Source organism: Uranotaenia lowii, chromosome 3 (assembly GCF_029784155.1).
Source record: "Uranotaenia lowii strain MFRU-FL chromosome 3, ASM2978415v1, whole genome shotgun sequence".
In the NCBI taxonomy this organism is placed as follows: domain Eukaryota; kingdom Metazoa; phylum Arthropoda; class Insecta; order Diptera; family Culicidae; genus Uranotaenia; species Uranotaenia lowii.
Genome location: NC_073693.1, coordinates 261175056 through 261189896, shown reverse-complemented (window position 1 = coordinate 261189896; position 14841 = coordinate 261175056). Strand labels below are relative to the sequence as shown.

At 35.9% G+C, this 14841-nt stretch overlaps 2 protein-coding genes across 2 annotated transcripts; both read right to left on the bottom strand.

Moving 5' to 3' along the window:
* Nucleotides 1-267: 267 nt before the first annotated feature.
* LOC129756200 (protein FAM177A1) lies at nt 268-1468 on the bottom strand. The gene is made up of 2 exons (XM_055753004.1): nt 1130-1468; nt 268-873 (listed from the first exon to the last, which is right to left on the bottom strand). Exons 1-2 carry the CDS (start codon nt 1325-1327, stop codon nt 547-549), a joined length of 525 nt encoding a protein of 174 aa, XP_055608979.1. The 5' UTR covers nt 1328-1468; the 3' UTR covers nt 268-546.
* Nucleotides 1469-2906: 1438 nt separating this feature from the next.
* On the bottom strand, nt 2907-3408 carry LOC129756991 (uncharacterized). Its single transcript, XM_055754073.1, has one exon. The coding sequence runs from the start codon at nt 3289-3291 to the stop codon at nt 2968-2970; it is 324 nt and encodes a 107-aa protein (XP_055610048.1). The 5' UTR covers nt 3292-3408; the 3' UTR covers nt 2907-2967.
* Between the last annotated feature and the right edge of the window lie 11433 nt (nt 3409-14841).

The following is a 14841-nucleotide window of genomic DNA, read 5'->3' as shown; positions in this document are numbered from 1 at the left end:
TGTAAGCAAAAATTTAAACTAAACAATATAAAACATGACCCCTTTTTAAGAATATGTATTAAAAATAAATAATTCGACAATATGAAAATATAAAATTCAAATTTAAACGAAAATATTTTTTCCGTAACAAGGATTACAAACGAGCGCATAATTCTTGGAGAGCTCTGATTAATTCATCCAGAGAAGTGGGATTTTCCGTGTTGAATTTTTTTTTTTTTAAATTGAGTTCTCGGCCTTGTACGTAAATACAATGACACACATGCATACTTATAATTAATAAAACTTTATTGATCATACTTATTATTATACTTTCATCTGATGATGAAATACTAAATATCTTTGGAAATGATATTCATAATTTATAAATTGCACTGTCCTTTGCATTCAAGGTTCGATTATAAATATAATTTTTACAATTCAACTCACTAACTTAATGATACTTTGTCAAAAAGATCCGTTCATTCTATTTTATCCGCTCAAACTATGTGCTCGTCTTGGGAAATCCATTTCATGGTCGTTTATTATATTTCAAGTGGATTCCAATAATTAGAACTTTTGAATTTTGCCTTGCTCAACGGTGGAGTTACCATTGGTCATGTTCTGAATCTGATGGGAAGAGACCGGTTGATATTGCTGCAAAGTCTCTCCACTGTCTGTCGTGCGATTTTGCTCTACAAAATTCTGAATGGCCCGATCCTCTGTCTGTTGTTCGGCTTGCATTCGTTTGAATTCTTCGATCTCGAAGCTATATTTCGGTGTGGTAATTCCCAGGAACGAGGCCAATCCTTCGCCAACATAGTCACACCCGGCCAAGACAGAGGTGCCAAGCTTGCAAGTTTTATGCAACATCCAATCACTCCAATTCATTTTAGACTGTAGAAAACAAAAATAAAATGCATTGTAATGTTAAAAATGTATAAGTAATAAAATAATCAAATTTAAAGTCGTTATGTACTTTCAAAAACAAAGCAGTGCCATCTAGAAACGAACACTCAAAACATTACGACTGCGAATTGCAAATGAGAAAATAAACAACCTTTGTTGCTATGATTCATGCGATAAATTTTTACAAGAAATCAGAGATGCAGTATGTTAATGAAAGTACAACATAAATTTTATTTTTACATACCTCGTCTACCGTCGATTGGTCTGCCTTGGAGGCATCCACCTGATCCTGTTCTTCGTCGCTGAATTCCTCCATAGTGCCATCACTAAAGTGCAACACCCTCTTGGGTGCCCTGATTTGAACTTCGACGTCTTTTTCGTTCTGGATAAAGTTGGCTGCCGTTTCGGCCTTGCTCTTCATTGGTATGTCCACCTTGGTCATTTCCGGTGTCGTTTTGTAGTCGTATCGAACAAATTACTGAAGTATTCACCAAAGATTCTTAAATTCTCTGTCCTAGTTCCAATCGCTCCTAACAACAAAGAATCACTTTTTGACTCGAAGGACACTCGCAAACAAAATGTTCACAAATGTGGTGCCAGGTTGACCTTTTTCAATTAAACGCATTGCAATTTTTTTAGAATATTTTTATAAATTTAATCTAATGACTGTCATGAATAAGCGTTTGATTTCAAGGGTTTCAACTTGAAACTTTCAAGTATTCTATTAATAAGTGCATTTTACCATAATTTAGGAATCCAAACGAATTAGTTCTACTGAATCATTTTCATTGTTATCATCCTGCAGTCATGTTCTCTATACTTTTGTTCGAATCTATAGTACATTTGAAACATAGGATTCGGATCAATCTGGCATTCCTGGTTTGTGGTGCGTTAGTTTTTAGTGGCTTTGCTAAACAATTACACTGAGAATATTCAATACGATTTATTTATTTTTATTTAAAAGGGTTCTATCAAAAATAGTAATATATTTATATATTTGGTATATTTATTTGTATTATTACTGTATTTGGTTTTACATTAATACATAAAATATAAACAAATATCAAATGTCGAAGACTACGATGATGAAGTGGATGAATTTAATTCTTCTATGCTATGAACGCAGGCTTGGGATTTATCAGATGAGGTCCATAGTAAACATAGTACTCACTCTGTGTGTTGGGGTTTTTAACATTTATAAGATGATAATCATTAAAAATATACGAGTCAATGAATTGAACTCTTCAAGAGAACTTCAAGTTCCACTGAGATCCAGTATATTTGGGTGTTCATTTTGTTTTAATATAATATATATTGTAAAATTTTAAAAGTATCGTGAAAGATTTAATACATATGTGCTTCTACGTTTTACAGCTTCTTACTTAAATTTTTCATGTTTTTAATTAACCAATTTTGGATGAAAATGTATGTATAATGTCACTTACACATTGTGCATCCCGGTATATCTGCTTTTTTTTCCTTAAGCCTCAAGTCAATATAACTTTAATACATACGATAGTAGAAACACTTCAAAGTATCGAATCGGCAACAATTCTCGTAGTACGTAAATTTGATGCTAGAAGAAATAAGTAAACATCGAAATCGTTCGTTTATTAAAACCAATAACTTTTTTGAATTCGGCTTAGACACTCGCGCTCGCCTCATAACTATTGAAATGATTGACGATTCGTTAAGACTTTTAAGACGGAGTAAGGTTTAATGTTTTTTTAACAGACTCTCTATTGTTTTTTTAACACATGGCGACAATTTTTCTCAAAATGCTATTAATCTTCATCTGGTACAAATTTAGATTTTTAGAAATTCATCTTCGCACTCTTTTTAATCGAATGAGAACAGCTTTTTAAAAAATAAACTATTTGGGAAAAGGGCGTAACTTAACTAAAACTTTTAGGTGTGTTCTCTCGAAAATCTTTTTTTTTTGCACCTATGCCCATTTGGCTCTGCACATAATTGTACATATACTTAAAAGAAAGACTTCCTTATTACAAAAACACAAAAACCAATTTTTTAGTAATTCTAACTTTATTTTTCTAGATTATTTACATATTTCAATCTTCAAATTTACTGTTTGTTAGAAGGCTGCGGAATTCGGAATTTCTCCATTTCGATTTCAGCTTCAAAGTAGCTGTTTTTGTCATAGCAGTAGTACTCCGGTACTTTGTAGTCGGCGTCACGAGCCGCACCAGGACCCAGCGGGCCAGACTTGGTAATGACACACTTATTGCTCAATCCAGGAACGTCTCCGGTGACTGCTTTGGGAACAGCACTAGCAGCAGCAGCCCCAGTGGGTTTCGTCGTGGTTGTTCCTCCTCCCGGCTGGCTGTACAACCTGGCACCAAGCAGACGAACTAGGATGTCGTTTTTCCTTAAAATCTGGCGAATCATTTTTTAATTTTCAAGGAAATTTATTCCAGGCCGTCTCAAATGTAATCAAACGATTATTCAATCACACACCGAGCAGCTGTTTTGGGAGGAAAAAAAATCTGACTTGAGAAAACAAAACGTGATTTTAGACCTACACTGAGAGTGTAAAATAAATGGTGGAGCACTCAACAACATATAGAACAAAAATGCGTTAAAAAAGGCTCGTATGAAACAAAGAATATATAAATTAGGTTGTGTCGAGAGAGCCATATTGGATTTTTTTGTGACGTCACAAAAACGTATGTATTGAAAATTTATAAGCGAATGGCAGAAATTAAGAAAAACACGTTTTAGAACGAAAATGAATTCCAATTTCATTTTGATTGTGTTATAAGACCTCTATTGCACTATGTTATGAAATTTTTCGTTCCTTTGTAGATTGCATTATGTTTTGTTTTTCTCATTTTAACAATGAATGCAATGTCGTCTTGAAGCTACAACGTGCAAAAACGGATAAAAAATTACCTTTAAAAAGGTCTAGCTGGTAGTTATCGAGTGTTCAACCGATTGTCAGGATTTTTATACAACCGGTTTTTCTTATACAATTCTTATGTAGAAAAATTAACATCAATTTATAATCGTTAACTCGATTTACTAAAATGCCAAAAATAATTGTGGTTTTGTCTAAAAGTTTGGTTTTTGATAACTTAGTTGTAATAAGGATCTTAAACTGCACTGACTTGATCATTTTCATGGAAGGCTTTGAACTAATTTTAAAGTTTTGCAAATCCACTATTTTTTGGAACTTCGATGGTCTATTTTATATAAAAATTACTCGACAATCCAACTTTTCTCGTGCCGATCTTGAAAAGCAAGAATCTTTCTAGAATAACATGTTTTAAAAGTGGGAAATTTCCAGCAAAAATTCTCCGAGCTATCAACAAAAACGGCAAAATTTCTAGTAAATTTATTTATTTTTTATTTTATTTATTTATATCACCTTCGACTATGTCGCACAGATGTGTACTTTTTTTTTTTTTTTTTTTTTTTTTCTTTTTCCTTTATTAGTGACACTTTACACCTATGAGGCTATTCGTGTCATGATGATGTGTACTTATTAACTAATCCTTAGTCTAAAAATACACTTACTTAAATTAAAGTCGAAAAGGTGGTAAACGTTATTAAAATGCCGACAAGAATTTTCCAGAGGGTTATTAAAGCCATATTGTGTACGATGAGTTGGGAGCCTTAGGAAATAGTAATTGCGTAATGTTCTAGACCAGGGGTCGGGTAACTTTTTTAATCATTACCCCAAAACATTTTTATTTAAGTTGATATTACCCCATGACGAAGAGCAAAAAAACCTGTCTGTAAACACTGAGCGAGCTCTCAAAGCGTGTTATTTGAATGCCTCAGGGAGAAATAAATATATACTTCTGCATATGCCGCTAATATATACACTTAATATACACTTTTTACTCACAAAATATTCACTATTACCCCCAAGAATATCACTTTTACCCCATTTGGGGTAATTTACCCCGGTTCCCCGACCGCTGTTCTAGACGGTGCACTGATCTGCAATTTCTCGACCAACTCTATGCTATCTATGTTGCTCATCAGAAGATCATAAATAAACAAACTTTGTAGACGAATTCTCCTTTCAGCGTGAGTCGGCAGTCCAATAAGCCTGCACCGCTGCACGTATGGCGGTAAGTTGACTGGATCGTTCCAACGTAGCGTTCGAAGTGTGTAACGTAAAGAGCATTTCTGGACTGGCTCAATGCGGTTAGCATGGACGTCATGGTAAGGGGCCCAGACTTGAACACAGTATTCTAACACGGTCCGGACAAGAGAGTTGAACAGCGTTTTCAAACAATAGATATCCGTAAAATCTTTCGTATTACGACGTATCAATCCTAGTGTAGCAAACGCCTTTGCTGTGATTGCTCCAATGTGCGTTGTGAACTTCAGCTGAGAGTCAAAAACTACTCCTAGATCCTTTATCTCGCTCTTCCGTTGAAGCGTAGTTTTACCCATTCTATAGTCTTCTAGTAAATGATACAGTATTGCATTTCCCTGCATTTGCTTGCATTCCGTTTGTGTTGCACCATTTCAACAAAGTGTCGATATCATTTTGCAGTACGTAAGATTCTAACGGACAAGTTATCGTTCTGAAAAATTTCAGGTCGTCAGCGTATAGCAGTTTCGATGAGTGTATTAGAGAGCATAAGTCGTTTATAAAGAGAACAAACAATAAGGGGCCGAGATGACTTCCTCGTGGCACACCTGAGGATATTGGAAAAGCTTCGGACACAACGGTGCCTATTTTAACGTAAGCTTTTCTATTCACTAAGTACGAACTTATCCATTTTGTGAGCCAACTAGGAAGACCCATCTTTTTCAGTTTCTCTACTAACAGTTCGTGTGGTACTCTGTCGAACGCTTTTGTGAAATCGATATAGACTGCATCAACCTGTTGTCGTTTTTCTATTTTATTTATCAACGTTGAAGAATAACACATCAGGTTATTAAAAGTTTATCGTTTTTTTTACAAAACCATGCTGATCAGGTGACAAAACATGTTGTGAACTGATAGATTCTCTCGTGCATCAAACTTTCCATTAATTTCGGAATTCAACTCAGTGTAGATATACCTCTGAATCTCGACATTTTGAAGGTTTCCTGATTTGTGTATCGGTGACGCAAGCCGGATTTCCAAAGAGACGGAAACGTACTTTCATTCAACGAGCGATTGAAAAGAAAGCTGATGAGCAAGGCAAGTGAAATTGCGCAGTTCTTCAACAGGAAGGCGGAATATCATCTGGACCTGCTCTTTTGGATGCATCGATGGAACGTAATTTCATGTAGATCTCGTTTTCTGAGAAATTCATCATTGGCATGAATACTTCATAATCAGGCAAACTATTCAAATATTCATGGTCTATTAATAGGAGGTGAACAAGTTCCCATAGCTTTTTCGAAGAAATTAGCAAACAAGTTAGCAATTCTCGGGGAGACTTTGCAAATTTTCCATCCAACTGAACCTGTTTGGGAACCCCATTCAATTTCTTACGATCTTTCATAAATTTCCAGAAATTTTTCGGATCACTTTTTACCTGTTCTTCAATTCTGTTGATATAACTCCTGAAGCACTGGCTATTTATGGCGTTGTATTCAGCGTCTAAGTCGCGAAGAATTTCTATTCTGGTGTCATCTTTATGCTTCAGAAAACCTTTTCGGGCTCTACGAACACGATTCCTCAAATTACGCAGCGCAGGATTCCACCATGGTTGACGATTGTTGCTCATTCTGTTTTGTCTCTTCAGTGGAACGAGAGTTTCAATAAGGTTGAAAGAGATTTTTAACAGACTGACAGTAATGACTTGTGTGCACCCTTTATTACAAAAAAACTCTGCGTAGTTCCTCGGTTTTGATTCATTGACGAAAATCCAAGCTTCAAAAATAGCTATCACCAGCAATGGTTTGCTGCTGGCATATGCCATTACTTCGCGATCACATTGAAATTTCTTTTTAAAAATCTTAGAACTGTTTTTAAGTCAGGCAATCCAAACTTCTTCGGTGACTGTATTGATGGCGGCACCAGAGTCAATCATGAATTCGATTTTGAGCTGGTCTATTGTACAAGTTACAGTTGCAACTGTTGCAAATGAATTCTAATAAAAAAAAACATAATTAATCAGAACCTTTTTTTTTGTTTTCTTTACATTTCAGTTTATTAAGTATAGAGATGTACCGAATAGTGGTATTCGGCGAACGGCCGAATAGTGGTATTCGGCGAACGGCCGAATACCGAATATTGACCTTTTCAACTATTCGGCCAAACGAATATTCGGCCGAATATTCGGTCGAATACTCAGTTGAGTTTTTAATAGATATACTTCTATTTATAATGCTATTTCGAATATAATCTTCTATTTCTGCCATCTCAATTTCTTTCATGTTTTTAAGTCGATTATTTCCAACCAAATATATCAGATCTTTTTTAAGTAGAGGTCTCTTTGATCTTCAAAATATCACCATTAGCTGAAAGGACATTAGATGACTCGTCGCTTCTAGGACGTTTATCACAAAAGCAATTGGATACCAGTAAAATCTGGGACAAAACAAGTTAAACCATGTGCTAAGGTATTTGAAATTGCTTTTTTTTATATCGAATTAGATGAATGTCTAATTTTTCTAGATGTCATCAAAATAGTTGCCAAAAAAAACAATGATTTTTAACCTTAAGCATACAATACTTTCTACAACACGTATCCACCCGCCCGTCCTGAATGACTTTTTGAAAAACTTGTAAAAAAGGGAAAATCTGAACAGAAACAAATCATTATTTTCAAACATACATACAAGAGTAGATATAGAAATAGAAAAGAAATAAAATTACTTGAAAGTTATAGTTTTCATCGGATTAAAACACCAATATTCAAATCGTATCTAACGAATAAATTTACTCTAAAAAATCTTTTTGTAACAGAAAATTTAACAAATTTCAAAGAAATATTTGATTTATTTCTGAATAAACTCAGAAAATAAAAATAAAACATGTGGCCCTCCCGGTCAGTTTTAACTTTCCTCTAATTCTTTATTTGGTTTACTGGCAAGCCTGGATATATCAAGAAAATTTAGAATGAATGCTAATGATGATAATCAAATTATAAAGCTATCAACAGTGAAAAATACAGGGATATATCAAAATGTTCTACTGAAATAATAGGTTTTTGATGCTTTTTAAGGTTTTTCAACATTACTTTTGGATATTTAATAATTTATCCAATATCAGTTAACAATTGAGAAGTCTGTTTTTGCATAAGTTAAAAAAAAATTAATATTCGGCCGAATACCTAGCTCAACTATTCGGTGAGCCGAATATTCGGCTTAACGGTTTTTTGGCGGTATTCGGCGCCGAATATTCGGCCAACCGAATATTCGGTACATCTCTAATTAAGTATCAGTGTTGCGAGGAATTATATAATAAGCAAAAAAAAAGAAGAAAACTTCAAACTAAGCTACCTTAGGGAAAATTTCCATCGTCTCCTGACACTTCAATTTTCCGTTCAACTCTTGCCTATCTTGCAACAGATTGATATCGCGTCGTATAGGTAAAGTCTGCTTCATTTAATATTGGAACAAATTCTTTTGCTCATTGTGGCGCTCCTAGTGGACGGATTTGGAAACTTTTTTCACCCACGTGTCGGGAAATTCATTACCTTTCACCATGTATTTTTGTCATAACACCAAACGATAGCTTTTTGTAAACAACCGCCATGGAAGCCGAACGGAGAGATCAAATTGTGCACAGTTTTCTTACGAGTACGAGTACGAGAATTTCTTCGAAACAGCAATGAATAATTTTTTTAATTTTTTTTATGAAAGAGTAAAGAAAATGCTACATTTGTATGAAAAACAAATTATGAATTCGTTAATAAATGACTGAACTACACGCAATTGTTTGTGTTCCAATATTAAATGAAGCAGACTTTACATCCGTCGAACTTGGTCAGCACTTGGTCGTACAGCTTTCGAGCACGGATTCTGGCCACATTGTTCTGCTTCAGCGTCCGATTTGGCTGTTTGCTGGCTCGGAATGACCTTATTCCTTCCCGGAGACGAATTCGTCGCACCGTACTGTGAGCGGCCTGGAACTTATTGGCCAAATCGCGGTCTGAAAGATTGGGATTCCTCTTGACGGCCTTGATGACTTTCCCACGCAGTTTCCGGTCGACAGTTCCACTCCGACGCTTCGCATGCGGCTTCCGAGCCGTCGTCAATGTTTCCTTGTACTGCTTGATAACACGTCATACGGTATTTCTGGGCATTTTATGCTGTTCAGCTAGCTTCGATGCCGACAACAATGGATTTTCAAGAAAACTGTGCACAATTTGATCTCTCCGTTCGGCTTCCATGCCGGTTGTTTACAAAATGCTATCGTTTGGTGTTATGACATAAATACATGGTGAAAGGTAATGAATTTCCCGACACATGGGTGAAAAAAGATTCCAAATCCGTCCACTAGGAGCGCCACAATGAGCAAAAGAATTTGTTCCAATATTAAATGAAGCAGACTTTAATCTCTCTGATAACCTCTGTACGATTCCTGGTTTTTTTTTTTCATTTAAGATTGGGATTTGCTGTGCTTCGGCGAGATCCAGTACATTTCCGGGCGAAATAACCACGGTCACCACAACGTTTGCAGAATGCTTTCAGAGCTCCGCAGTTTTCCGAATTTGTACGGTGGTTCCACGAGCCACAGCTATCGCACTCATTTCGCCTGCGATCAACATTATAATTTTGCTTAAGGTATGGCGTACGTTGTTGATAAACTGCTGCCTTCGAGGTTTCTCCGAATGGACGCAATTTCTCCTTTTGCTTAGTTAATATTTCCCGGTGGATCGCATAATTTATAAGATCGTTGAAACTCATCATGTTTTCCATTCCTTTATCGCGGACATGCTCATCCCGAGCCCCCATGGTCACTTGCTGCATGATTTCATTTTCCTCTCGGTCTCGAAAATCTCATCTTGCCGCCTGAGTACGAAGTCGCAAAACAAATTGGTTGAAAAACTCATTTTTCGGTCATCAGTCGATTTTTTTTGCGTCGTCAATTTCCTCTTTATTCAATTTCCGATCTTCAGTCGGCTTTTTTTGCTTCTTATGTTGAGCTCTTCGGTCTTCAGCCCGACCAGCCATCTTTAAAAAACGAATCTAGTTTTCCTCTCTCTTCATCAATCCAGTCTTCAGCTGGTACAATGCTTCGAAATGGACGCCATATTGAAAAAAAATCTAACGCACGAGGTCACTAACGTCACTAACTGCTTACAAAAATTAACATTTAATTTGTAGATTTCGATGATGGAACGTACCTTGTCGACCGTACAGGCTGCGCCAAAAGATGTAGGAAAATCTCTTCCAGGAAATCCGGGTTTTCGGGTTTGTAATAAAAACTCAACAACTAATAACTTCAATTACAACGCTCCTCTTTAATGCACTTCTACTATATCGCACTACGTTACTCAACAGACTGCCCTCTACCATCATCCATACGTACAGTCCCAAACTTTCTCGCCAAGTTCCGCTGAATACTCAACCCGTGCCGTTTCTGTTAGAGCAGTGATGCCTCTACACCTAGCTTTGGGTAAACCTAGAAACACGGAGCCTTCCTAGGGCTTTGAACAAACCTAAAAAGACAGGGCCGTCCTAAAATTATGAATCAAAATTTCGAAAAAGTCTCCTTACGCTTCGCGTTCGCACTAAAATGATGTATGGTCCTTACGCTTCGCTTTGCGGACCGGGCTAGGGGATTGTTCCCAGCTTTAGGTAAACCTAGAGACACGAGGTGGTATGAAAAAACCTAGTAGGTAATTGCTTTTGCTAAACTAAATCGAGCAGTCGAGCAGTCGCATAAAGCAATTGCTTCGGTTCCCAACAAACCATTAAGCACTATTATAAGCTGCATCTGGGCTGCATTTCAGCATTTCAGTGACTATAAGCTGTTCAGAATATTTACTAATGCCAATAGGCTAGGTGACATTCAAACGTCAAATAAGCCCTGTGAGAGCTAAGAGAGCAAATATCAGTGCCAAAAGCCGGCTTTGTGTATGACATTTTGAAAAAGAAAAAAAAAACGAGTAATAATTTGAATAAAAAGTAAAACAATCTCCAATCGTGCTGCTTTTTGAATCAGAGGATTCTACCGGCGATAAAAATTGCATTTGATTTCATACCGGGAGGACAAATATGAAGCTGTTCCAGCAATTCTGGAAGCAGAAGACCAGGCCGCCCGATCTTAGGCTAGCCAATAGTGCCGGTGGAACACGCTCGAGCTGTTGGACCGAGAAGTCTGAAATGCCAAGACAGTGAAAGGTTCTGCGAAAACTTTTTAAGGAAATGGATTACGCATCGGATCTTCCGGGGAATACCACCCGAGTAATCATGGAGGAGCAGAGAAAACGAGCGGTTCATCAATCAAGTTTGCAAGTATTTCTGCTAAAAAAAATCGTGCTTATAAAAATTAAACAAAAAAAGTGAAAATTGAAATACTGAATTTTTATTGTGATATTTGACTGATGTATATATTTGAAAAAAATTGTGTTGTGCCATGAAAAAACTTAGAAATAAACCTAAAATTTTCTCGATAAACATGCTGGATGTTTTTTTTTTGTTCCTTTACCACGGCTATGCTGTAATTCTTCATGTTTCCTTGTTGTGACGTTCAATTACTTTTCGGGGCTCGGTGGCGTATTTGGATTTAAATACTACAAATTTCTCAAAATTCAGACGTGAATGAAATAGTTCAAGAGCCAAAGGCGCTGATAAATGCTTTGTACTGGTAGCACCTGGTAGGTTAAGAGTTCAATTCCTGTTTCTCCAGCAAAAAAATACATACGACGAAAAAATTAACAGTCGGGAAAAGGGTAAGGGAGAAAGGAAAACAGATAGCTAGCGGAGGATGAAAGACAAAACATAAACAATCCTTTTTTTTTCTTTTTCATCCAGTGGGTTGCACCCACTGGAAATTTTTTGACATTTTACCATAGGCAGTATATCGGCCGATTTGCAGTCCAAACCCGGCTTTTAATCAGCACTTGGGTAAATTATGAAGCTATCAAGACTTGTTGGGTATATTCTACATCCCACTATAATGCCAAGATAGGGCCATTATTACTGCTTATTGGTTACTTGGGAATTGTTATGAATAAAGTTTTTTTGACAGCTGTTTTCTCAGTCAGGAGCTTTTACTTTTAGAACAAGCTAGTTTGGTATGAATAAAGCTCGAATCTAAAGCAATTGCTCGGCAAATCTCCAAGCAATTGCTCTATTTTCTAAGCATGCTCGGTAGCAGACTTTTCCAATAAAAAATTCTTTAATAACGTTATGAATTTATCAAATTAGCAATATTTCACTTCAAAACAATTCAAAAAGGCATTTTCAACATGGATAAAGAAAAGTCGAAGTGATAACCCAACTTTTTTCATATTCTTGTCGTTGTATAAAATCATTCGCCTAAGATGAAATTAAACAAATCAATTAGTAAATATGTCAAATTAAAAAAAATCCGGCTATAGTGGATGAAGTCCCAATTGGCTCAAAGTAAGAAATAAATTATTGTAATAATTTAAAACATTATATACAGATCTCTCATTTTTATATAATTCTAAGATTTAAGAAAAAATATCTAAATTAAAATGCGCGCCTATTGCCTATTTTTTTATACTATGGGGTGGGGGTGGGGGAGAACTTATGATAAATATTAAAGTTAGGCCATTTTTTGTTTGACAATATTTGAATATGTATTCATTTTTCTTTTAACATCAACATACGAGCACAAATTTACCAAAAAAATCCGGTCGTTCTTACACCCACCACCCGATTCGTCGACTTCAAGGCTACTTTAGCCGTACTTTTCAATTTTCTGATCGTCTTCTTTCATTTTACTTTAGAAAACTTCAGATTCTGCTGGTTGGATAGCTCTATTTTTAGAAGCAAAAGCTATGTTCTAAGACTTTAGTACACATCCGCTAAGCAAATGTTTATTCATACCAAACTAAGCAAATGCTTTGGACTTTTGCTTTGATTGATTTCGAGCTAAGTAAAAGCTACCGAAGCAATTGCTAAACCTTATTCATACCACTAACGGGCCTTACACTCAGAAATGAAAAAAATGTAGATTTATTATTTTTCATGTATTTTCAAGCTTCACCGTGCCCACTTCCAGAATTATTTCTCGCCGTGTAATAACTGAAATATTTCTCATCGAGAAATATCTCGGTTATTAAAATTTATGCATTGAGAAATATCTACGACAGTGACATCTGGTGGTGGTAAATTAAATTGAATTTAAATCGGTGGTTATTTTTCAGGCTTATTTCATTGATAAGAGAATTGTTATGCATTTTTCAAATATTTGAGAATTTTCAAGTTTATTTTAAACATTTTTAAATAACATACAATATGAAAATAAAATTTTTCTTTCAGATATTTCAAAATTGTCGAAATAATCACTATTTAATTTTTTCGTTGAAAACGAATCATGCATGCGGTGATAGCGTTCCTGAAATTGAAAGAATTGTTTAATTTGCGCATTGAGTACACTTGTTAGTGATGATTACCATAAAACTGATCATAGGGAGATCCACGACATCCGCATTAGTATTAATTTATCGTGGAAGAATTGAACCATCAGGTTCTCCACATGTCCTCGAAAGACGTCCAAATTTGTTGTTGATGTATCTGGAAATAAGTAAATAGTTCTTAATTTTTTTTTCTTAATTTTTTATGGTTTAAATACGGATTTTTCGTTCCCATGAATACATGAATATAATTTTACGTTTGAAAATACGCTCACCCACCTTAACATGCAGCACCCGGTTGGGACTTGCGGCACTCTTATGATTCTCAACAGGTTATAATTCCTTCACTTCAGAGATCCGTTTGATCGAATTGCATGTGCACGAGGTATCCAAGTTTCCACCGGATTTACTTTTGTTCTATGCACTGAAAAACTGACCATGTGAGGTCGGCCGTGCATCGACACTGGTTTTCCGTTCCAGTTGACGGTCATATTGTTTAAGCGGTCACCAATTTTCCGAGTCCATTGTGGATGCGTCGTACATGTTTTAAAATCAAAACATTCGCGACGATCAAAACAAAATGCCATCGATCCATCAACAAAAGAAAGAAAAAGAAAACCAAAATGACAGGTTGAAATGTTTCGCACTCTAAATTTTATGCACAGAATGATTTCTCAAGCAGAAATATTTCCAAAGTATTAAAAAATAATAACCCGATACCTATTTTTAAAGGACTGAAAAAAATATTGGCCTGGTAATTACAGAAAACATAAAAAGAAATAATTTTTGTATTTTATTCATTTCTGAGTGTACTACACACAAAACATTCGGGGCTCCACTTAGCAAAATTTCGCTGTTACTTCCCGTTAGCAAAAATATTTTTTTACTGTTGAGTTAGCAAACAGCTAAATTTACTTGATTTTAGTAATAAAAAAAGTCATTTTACTTGATTTTAGTAAAACGAAGGTTTTTCAGCCGCTTTGTTCACAGACACCAGCCGCCGCGCCAGTAGGGAGAAAAATAAAAAGCTGTCGCGATTAAGTGCGGTTCCGGATGTTCGTTGCTGATGGTTCTTGTGGTGGCAAACTCCACAACGAAATGGTAGCTGAATCGACAGCGGATGCTTACAGGGTAAGTTCTGATCTTAAAGTGTTCAGATTCTATAATTTCTCAATTTCTAATTTGTGTTTGTTTTTTTTCTACCTGGATAAAACCGCAACATGAAGCGCGCCGGTAATGAAGAAGGACCACAACTGGAAATTCAACAAGCTGCATCCGGCAAACACCCCGGTGCTTTCTTTGACGAAGGTGGCATGGCATTTCGCTCACCAGTAGGTGCGTTCCCAGAATAGGAAAAGTGTGAAAAAAATATAAAAAATGTGAAAAATAAATTATAAGTGAATGAAATCTGTGTATTTTATTCAATATTCAAACATTCCCCTGATTCTCCAGAGAAAAAATAAAGAAACATGAAATTACGGAT

Excerpts from the sequence above, each read along its gene's own strand:
- LOC129756200 (XM_055753004.1), bottom strand. The coding sequence starts at position 1,327 with ATGACCAAGGTGGACATACCAATGAAGAGCAAGGCCGAAACGGCAGCC. Across the intron at positions 874-1,129 it reads ACCAATCGACGGTAGACGAG|TCTAAAATGAATTGGAGTGA; the intron begins GTATGTAAAAAT and ends TGTTTTCTACAG.
- LOC129756991 (XM_055754073.1), bottom strand. The coding sequence starts at position 3,291 with ATGATTCGCCAGATTTTAAGGAAAAACGACATCCTAGTTCGTCTGCTT.